Source organism: Ovis canadensis, chromosome 7, assembly GCF_042477335.2.
Source record: "Ovis canadensis isolate MfBH-ARS-UI-01 breed Bighorn chromosome 7, ARS-UI_OviCan_v2, whole genome shotgun sequence".
Taxonomy (NCBI): domain Eukaryota; kingdom Metazoa; phylum Chordata; class Mammalia; order Artiodactyla; family Bovidae; genus Ovis; species Ovis canadensis.
In genome coordinates, this window is record NC_091251.1 from 61,586,774 (window position 1) to 61,595,812 (window position 9,039).

General features: G+C 43.5%; 1 protein-coding gene and 1 long non-coding RNA gene across 2 annotated transcripts in view; one reads left to right on the forward strand and one right to left on the reverse strand.

The window, feature by feature from the left end:
* MYO1E (myosin IE) overlaps positions 1-4,536 on the forward strand; it is a 214,948-nt gene extending 210,412 nt beyond the window's left edge. The window contains exon 28 of the mRNA XM_069596358.1: positions 3,483-4,536. Coding sequence (XP_069452459.1) covers positions 3,483-3,559 — 77 coding nt within the window. The 3' untranslated portion in view covers positions 3,560-4,536. The remainder of the gene's footprint in view (positions 1-3,482) is intronic.
* On the reverse strand, positions 534-6,948 carry LOC138443629 (uncharacterized). The gene is made up of 3 exons (XR_011258228.1): positions 6,488-6,948; positions 1,901-1,983; positions 534-778 (listed from the first exon to the last, which is right to left on the reverse strand). It is a non-coding gene; the product is annotated as an uncharacterized lncRNA (long non-coding RNA).
* Positions 6,949-9,039: the final 2,091 nt, after the last annotated feature.

The following is a 9,039-nucleotide window of genomic DNA, read 5'->3' on the forward strand; positions in this document are numbered from 1 at the left end:
CCAGGCTTAAGTTGTCAAGACAGAGCAGAGCCATCCAAGGAGTCGGGACAGAGCAGCGGCAACCCGAGTGGACAGTGGTTCCCCAGCAGGGGCCGCTTTCCGGAAGAGGTGGCCAGTTCTCACTCCCAGGAGAATTCTAGGTCCCCAGACCAAAGTCCTCCTAAGCAGCCTCTGGGTGTTATTTTTAATCTCCTTTTAACCACCTGGTTTTCTACAGGTGTTAATATTTTAAGCCATTTAATAGTCTTCAAAAAGTTGGAATAAAAATAAGTATTGAAATAAACTTTTAGTGACACAAACAGGATTTTTATCACCAGCATTGTTCAGCAAAAATATGGGAAATGACCTAATAGCCAGTGACAGGGATTAGTTAAATAAGGTTTGCCATATCCACTCAGTGAACTTGGATGCAAAAATGTGTGAATAATGTGGAAGTACAGTACATTTATTGAAATGGAAAAATGTTCATGACGAAAAGGAAAAATTAGAGGCTGAACTAGTCTCATTTTTGTAAAAATATAAAACACATGGAATAGAAAAAAATTTTTAATGTTTTTAAAAGTAGAAAATGTTATAGTGTTCCCTTAAGAGTTGAACTTTCTTTTCATTTCTCAATATTTTCAAAGTTTTCTAGAAATAACACTGCTGCTACTGCTGCTGCTAAGTCGCTTCAGTCGTGTCCGACTCTGTGCGACCCCATAGACGGCAGCCCATCAGGCTCCCCCAATCCCTGGGATTCTCCAGGCAAGAGTAGTGGAGTGGGGTGCCGTTGCCTTCTCTGTAAGAAATAACACAGTGGGTATAATTAAAACAATTATATATTTGTGTAAAATATAGTCCTAAAAGTTATCAAAACATGCTATAAAGTATTGCTTTACTTTAAACAGTGCAGGAATTGACATACGGATACAAGGGATAGAATAGCATCCAGAAACAGACCCCTGTGTGTATAGGTATTTAATAGATGATAAATGTGGCACTTGAAATCAGGGGAAAGGATAAAGAGTTACTTTCCATTTTGAAAAGAAAGTTTGCTATATGCTTCATATACAAAATAAATATCAGATGAATTAAAGATCTGAAAATGTATGACTAAACTATAAGTCTTAGAAGGAAACCTAGAATATTATATTAATCTTTGGGTGAGAAAAATCTTCCTATGGAAGATGTCAAACTCAAAAACCATATAGGATTTAACCTCATAAAAAGGCTACATTGAAACCTAGGTGGTGAATAGCACTGGGAAAGTTAAATGATAGAAAATAAACTAGGGAAAAAAATGTCTTACATATATAAATAACTCCTCTATGAAAATAATACAAATAATCCAGCCCCAGAGTAGACACGGCTATCGGGGCAGTCAGTGCACAACAGAGCCTCCTGTGATGTCAGCAAAGATTAAAATGTGAGAGAATCCACCACATTCTCTTATCCAAATCCTTTGAGTAAACTGAGATTCAGAAATCAGAGCTTTTGCAAAGTTGATAATGGAGTATATATAAACATCATGTAATATCTATACACATCATGTGATATATAACCCCCCTTCCAATTCCCAGGGCAACAGCTTAGATCAGCCAGTTTCTGCTGTGGAAAGTAAGAGCCTTCACGCTCAATCAAAGACATCATAAACAAGCCCATGTCAGTTCAGGTCAAGTTTGGCCATCAGATGGGTTATAGAAAACTTTCAATTTTTAGAACTTTCTGGATTGTGTCACTGCAAATAAAGTATGGAGTGTAATGTCTGTGTTTAGTCAGGGAAATAGGTACCTTCTTTCACTATTTACTGCTGAAATAGGCTTTTGGGAAGGAAATTTAATAGTATTTATCAAAATTGTTACTTTGGATTTATATATTAACCCCTTCCCCCAAGGTCAGTTACAAATAAATTAATACTTACATGCATAAAAGAAATACAGAAGTCCTTGATGTAAGTATAGGAGAGTTTTCTTTTCTTAATAGTGTCAGTGTGGGAAAGGATTTCTAAAAGTGATAGAAAACTAAGACTGTAAAATAATCATTTGATTCAATTGCTCAAATACTATGTCAGAGTTAATAAAAATGGGAAGAAGAACATTTGTAACTCATGTGACAGATTCACTAGTATATAAAAAAACTCCTAATCAACAAGAGGCCAACGTGAAATAAAATTAAGCAAGTGATATGAACAGTGGGCATATCTATAGAATACAGAAGTTCTTTATATACAGATGTGAAATGATCTTTAGTCTGTGTTATTAAGGTTAAAGTACAGAACACAATCGTATGCTATCATTTATATACAAAAGGTTGTTGGCTTTTTAACAAATACTTGACTTTATAGACATGAACTATATCTTTGGAAGAAGTGCAGCTGGCTCAGACAGTAAAGGATCTGCCTGTAATGGAGGAGACCTGGGTTTAATCCCTGGGTTGGGAAGATCTCCTGGTGAAGGGAATGGCAACCCACTCTAGTATTCTTGCCTAGAGAATCCCATGGGCAGAAGAGCCTGGCAGGCTACAGTCCATAGGGTCCAAACAGTTGGATACGAATGAGCGACTAACACTTTCACTATCATTTGTATACAAACGGTGGTTTGTTTTAAATAAATACTTGCCTTTATAGACATAAACTATCTCTGGAAGAAAGTGCAAGAAATAGGTAATACTGCTTGCCTTCCAAGAAGGGATCTGGGTGGCTGGATTCACTGTTAATACTTTCACGTGCACTTTCAAAAGTACAAAAGGATAATCTATCACAAAAAGTAAATTAGATTTTCTTAAAGGATAATAGAAGGTCCATGTTCTTTGCTCCAAGAATCTATCCTATAGAACTACTTGCACATGGGCATAAAGATATTATGTATGGACATTTATTGCATTAACAGCAAAAAATAAGAGAATGGTATACAAATTTTGGCTTATGATGCAGCTGTTTAAAAAATGGGATGCAGTCATGGAAAGATGACTGAGTACTGAAAAGCAAGATGCAGAAGAGTAAGATATAGAATGACCTATCTAAAATGAATGTGTGTTTATAATCATAGAAAAAGGTCTGGAAGAATATATATCAAATACTTATTACTGGTAAGGGACTGGGATTAAGCTGGGAAGTAAGGATGGTGAAGTGGTACAGATCAGTTCTCCCAGAAAGATGGTGAGGTGGAATAAGGCGTGTGAAAGGTGAGTTGGGAAAGAAAAGGGGGGACGCAGGATTAGAGTCATCAGACCACAAGCTGACCTCACAGTCTGCCAGCCCAGCAGCTGGCCCGCCTCACAGGCAGGAAGATCCCGCAGGGCCAACCACTAGAGACGGGCAGCGAAATCTCACAACTGGGCAGTGGGTTCTTCTGGAAGGGGGCCTGTGAGGCACATCTGCATGTCTGATTTTCATTAAAAGAACATGAGAAAGAACATGGACGGAGCCTAGTCTCCTCTGCCTGTGGGAGCAGCTATGGGAGCAGAGGCCCCGACTCACTTTCACAATCTCTGTGTCCCCACAGATCCTTCTGGCTGGTGGACGGGGCGACTGCGTGGTAAACAGGGCCTGTTCCCCAACAACTACGTGACCAAGATCTGAGGCGAGCAGAGACTCCGACGCTAGGGACGAAGGAGCTTCAGGCACACGTGGGAGGGGACGTGTGGGGGCCCTCCTCCCGACCCACAGCGAGCAGCTGCTTCTGCGAGGCCTGGAGCTCCTCAGGCCCCTGCCCATGGAGGACTTCGCAGAGCCGGGTTGGAGACAGGGAGTGTCACTCCATTGGATCCCAGGAGGGCAAAACAAGCACCCACTAAGATTTATTTATTCTATTTAAACCTGGTGAGAGGACCAGCGAGGTCCACGCAGACCTTGCCAGCTCTATCAAAACAGCACCTGCTCGCTCACCGGGCCCAGGGGAACGGCCATGGGTGGCCGCTGACAAGTGCCTTTAGTTAAAGAGCACATCTCTCTCATCCCTCTCTTCATTACCTGACATGCACATTCCTCGGCCACCTGCCCTCATGGGGGACCCGCTCTCTGCAGGCGCAGGGGGGCTTGGCGGGAGCGGGCACTTCCCATGCAGATGCCAAGGGCCTGCTGAGCCCACAGGTGCATGGGTGCTGCTGATTTTGCCAGGCAGCAGGGCAGGGGCTGGGCTGTGGGCCAGGCTCTCTCTGGGTCTTCAGTTGGTATGTGGCTGGCCCATGTTGGTTTTTGTGTTTAATGCTGTATCTATTATGAGAAGGATCTTTTTTTTTCAAGCTGTACATTTATAAAAAAAAAATACACAACAGATCATATACTGTATATATAAAAATCTCAAGATGGTAGAAACATGTATGAATGTACTAAGTAGTATCCCACTGTACTTACTCTTAAGATAGGTTTTATGACAAGACTCACGCCAGGTACTTACAGATGTGCACTACTCCTTTCTGACTATAGAACTATCAGTGTTACTGCTTCCTAGCTCAGTCCCTGCACTCCCTTCCCAGCCCTCACCTGTTGGGAGTTCTCCTCTGCCCCCACTCCGTGTCTCCTCCCCTGCCCTCCAAAATAAAGAATCAGTGAACCACCTTGCTCTTTCATGACCTGTGTCTGGGTTGCGTCCACCTCCACAGGAGAAGGTATGTTCAGGTCCTAAACGCCAGCACCTTACTTGGAAATCAGGTCTTCACAGAGGTGACTAAGTTAAAATGGGGTCATCAGCAGGGCCCCTAATCCAATATAACTACCATCCTGATAAAAAGAGGAGATTTAGACACAGATCAACACAGAGAGAGGGAAAAGATGAGTGAAGAGTCAGCCACCTACAAGCCAAGGGAGAGGGCCTGGAACAGAGCCTCATGGTCCACAGAGGAGACCAGCCCTGCCAACACCTGCATTGTGGGCTTGCAGCCCCCACAGTGGTGAGGCCGGGGGTTTCTGCGGGTAAGCCACCTGGTCTGTGGCACTTAAGTAACGCAGCACTAGCACGAGGCAGTGTTCACTGCAACAGCAGGGAGAAGTTGGAAACAGTATTGTGTCCACCGACAAAGGAATAGTCGCAACCTCTTCTCCTGGTTGCCACAGCTGGTCTTAAGCTCCTGGGAAAGTAGGATTTGATGGCACGTCCCTTTTTGTCATTTTGGGGTCTCCAGGTCCAAGGGAAAAAAATTATCAGGGATTACATATTTGGGGAAAATGTATTTGAACTTGGGGCAAATAATTCTACTTCAAGAGCAGAGAGCAAATACCATTTGCTAACAATGTTCAAAGTATATTTCAGTTCCATTTCATGACCACTTAAGAAAGGAAAAGCAAGCCGTAACGTGAGGACATAAGGAAAGGTGACTCTACTGACACTAACAGTCTCTGTATTTCACAAGGGACTTTCAGTTTCACTTACTTGGACTCACTGAAGAGCAGGAGGAAGGAGACAGAGGAGCGTCACAGACTCCCCACAGCCCCAAAGCCAGGCCACCTCCTTAGGAGCAGGACCGTCCAGATCGCCTTGGTGTCACCATGAGCCCCAGGCCCAACGCCCACACGAGGCTGTGCCCAGGGCTCGTGGTGACGGACACCGAAGTCTGGGGCCAGGCTCCAGGAATTCGGGCGTTGCCTGAATTGGTGACGGTATTGACGTTTCTAGGTAAAGACTTTACTTGGGTTTCTCTCATCTGTGGATCCAGCCAGGCCTGCCATTTGTTTAGACAGACATGAGGCTAGTACAGGAGCCACTTAATAAAACAATGCAGAGGGTGAGGGGCCATCCCCACCTCCTAGAACTGGTCATCCTACTTAGGAGAAGGGGCCTGTGTGTACAGCAGTAGAAACTGTTACATTATGAAAAGGCGACAGATCCCTTCAGCTAACGACACAAAGTAACCAAGAGCCACAGAAGCAAGCTTGAACTTGGACCCTAGGGCAGAGGTGTTCAGACTGGTAGTGGACCAGCAGTTCCCAAACCCTTGGGCCTCAGAACTCCTCCACACACTTCTGTACTATTAACGACCTCCAAGAGCTCTGCTTTTGTGGGTTGTAGTCATCAGTGTTTACCATACTAGAAATTCAAACAACATTTTAAAACACCAGTGAACACACACATTCTATCATCACATGTCACATAGCCTCTGGAAGATTCCACCATAAACTACTGACAGACTGAACAGTAAAAAAAAAACAAAAGAAGCAAATAACATCCTAGTATTAGGAAGAGTTTTTGGCCTCATGGCCATGTTTTGAGAACGACAGAGGTGGGTAAGTGCTAATAAGCAGAGGATGCCACAGGCAGGGAGAAACCTGGCTTCCTGAAAACATTAAGCAAAGGGTCAACTTTGCACAGTGTTTGGGAAAGCAAGATTGACACCCGTGAAGAGGGCAAAGCTGAGCCTTATGAGCTTGCTCCCCTATCAGCAGGGGTACAACCACCCATACCCACCTCCCCCATCACACCTGACCCGTCGCCAAGTCTGCCCCATGAAGGCAGTAAGGGGTGAGGAGCGCAGTTTCCCCATTTAAAGGACATTCCCTTCAAAATGCACATACCTGAGTCCTGTGGCCTCAGATGCAGGGGTTGGGAGTCTCTTGCTGGGGATAGTCTCTGCCCAGAGCAGCTGGCCCAGCGCTGAGAGCTCACTCACAGCCATGCCTCCTTCCAGGGAGAGATGCTCACAAGCACAAGTGAGGGAGAGCAAGGTTGTGCACCCATGGAACTTAAGTCTCCAGGCTCACTGCAGAGCAGGACGTGCACACAACCCAAATCCTCTCCCACATGATTCCCCTCAGCTCCCCAGACGTGTGCTGCTGGGCAGGCCCGGCTTGTCCTGCCTCTGGTATAGGTGATTTCCTGGGTGGTTTCATGGGGGAGTTCTGGGAGTAAAGTCCGGGTGTGGGAGCAGAGCACACACAGTATATCTTTGGTGGAGACCTAACAGTTTCAGTGGATCCCTCACCTTTGTGGTCATGAGAATGGGGGCCACTCTGCACTGCTGCCCCCATCCCTCCTTGTTTTGTCTCCCAAGGCCTTGCCAGTCTCACTTTTACTCCTCCCAGCCCATCTTGATGCCTTCCCCTCCCAGTGTACGGGACTACCTACCCTGCTAACCAGCATCTCCTAGCCTAAAATGTCCACTTTGCAAATGAGAAAGTGTAAAGACAATGCCCAATTAGAACCAGCTACTACTGGAACCCTGATCTAACCCCAAGGTCTATGCTTTTAGTCTCTGTCTTCAATTAAACAAATATTAAGGTGTTTGATAGTCTGTTAACCTTTAAACTGCCAATATCTTTCAAAAATCAGAAACCTAAAAACAAAAACAAAACCTTACAAATATGACTCAGAGCCTAGAAACAAACCCACACACCTACTGTCAATTAATCTTTGACAAAGGAGGCAAGAATATACAATGGGGAAAAAGAGTCTCTTCCCCAAGTGGTGTTGGGAAAGCTGGACAGCTACATGTAAGTCAATGAAGTTAGAACACCCCTCACACACCATATACAAAAATAAACTCAAAATAGTTTACATACTTAAATATTAGACATAACACCATAAAACTCCTAGAAGAGAACATAGGCAAAACATTCACTGACATAAATTGTACCTATGTTTTCTTAGGTCAGTCTCCCAAGGCCATAGAAATAAAAGCAAAATAAATGGGACCTAGTCAAACACAAGCTTTTGCACAGCAAAGGAAACCATAAAAAAGAAAAACAACAACCTACAGGATGGGATAAAGTATTTGCAAACAATGCAACCAATAAGGGCCTAATTTCCAAAATATACAAACAGCTCATACAACTCAACAAAAAAAGCCATTTAAAAAACAGGCAGAAGACCTTAGTAGACATTTCTCAATGTCTACAGACGGCCAACAGGCATATAAAAAGATGCTGAACACCACTAGTTATGAGAGAAATGCAAATCAAAACTATTCAATAAAATGAAGTACCACCTCACATCAGTGATTAGAATGCCCACCATTAAAAACTCTACAAACAACAAATGCTAGAGAGGATGTGGAGAAAAGGGAACCCTTGTACACTGTTGGTGGGAATATAGGTTGGTACAGCCACTTTGGAAAACAGTATGGAGTTTCCCCAGAAAACTAGAGTTTGATCCAGCAATCCCCCTCCTGCACGTATATCCAGACAAAGCTACAATTCAAAAAGGTACACGCACCCCTATGTTCATAACAGCACTGTTCACAATAGCCAAGATGTGGAAATAAGCTGACAGATGAATGGATAAAGCAGATGTGGTACATATATACAATGGAATACTACTAAGCCAAAAAAAAGAACAAAATAATGCCACATGGGTGCAACAAGAGATTACTGTGCTAAGAGAAGTCAGTCAGGAAGAGGACAGATACCATATGATACCACTCAAACGTGTCATCTAAATATGACACGGATAAACCTATCTATGAAACAGACTCATGGACGTAGAGCACAGACTTGTGGTTGCTCAGGGGGAGAGGTTTGGGGAAGGGATGGACTGGGAGGGTGGGATTGGCAGATATAAGCTATTATATATGGAATGGACAGATGAACAACAAGGTCCTACTGTATAACACAGAGAACTACATTCAGTATCCTATGATAAGCCATAACTGAAAAGAATATTAAAAAAAGAATATATCAATATATGCATAACTGAATCTCCTTGCTGTACAGAAATTAATACATTGTAAAATAAAAACATTTTTTAAAAGAACTATGTACAATATATCTTTGAATGCCCAGAGTCCATCTCTTTACAAGACCATCAACCTTCTTAAACTAACAGCCACTCACATTTGAGCACCTCCAGATACTTGCTTGACATGCTTGAGTACAACACTATGAGCCAGATACCTTTTTGGGGGGGCCACACCATGGCAAAACATGGGATCTTAATTTCTGCAATCAGGGAATGAACTCACATGCCCTGCACTGGATGCTGACCCCCAGCCCTAAGGTAGATGCTCATATCCCCAATTTATAGACACAGAAACAAGCACAGAGGTTCCACAGCTGCTAAGGACACTTTAACCCAAGCAGCCCAACTTTTAAAATACTGGGGCTCCATCATCTCATAGTCTAATTTCAGTGTT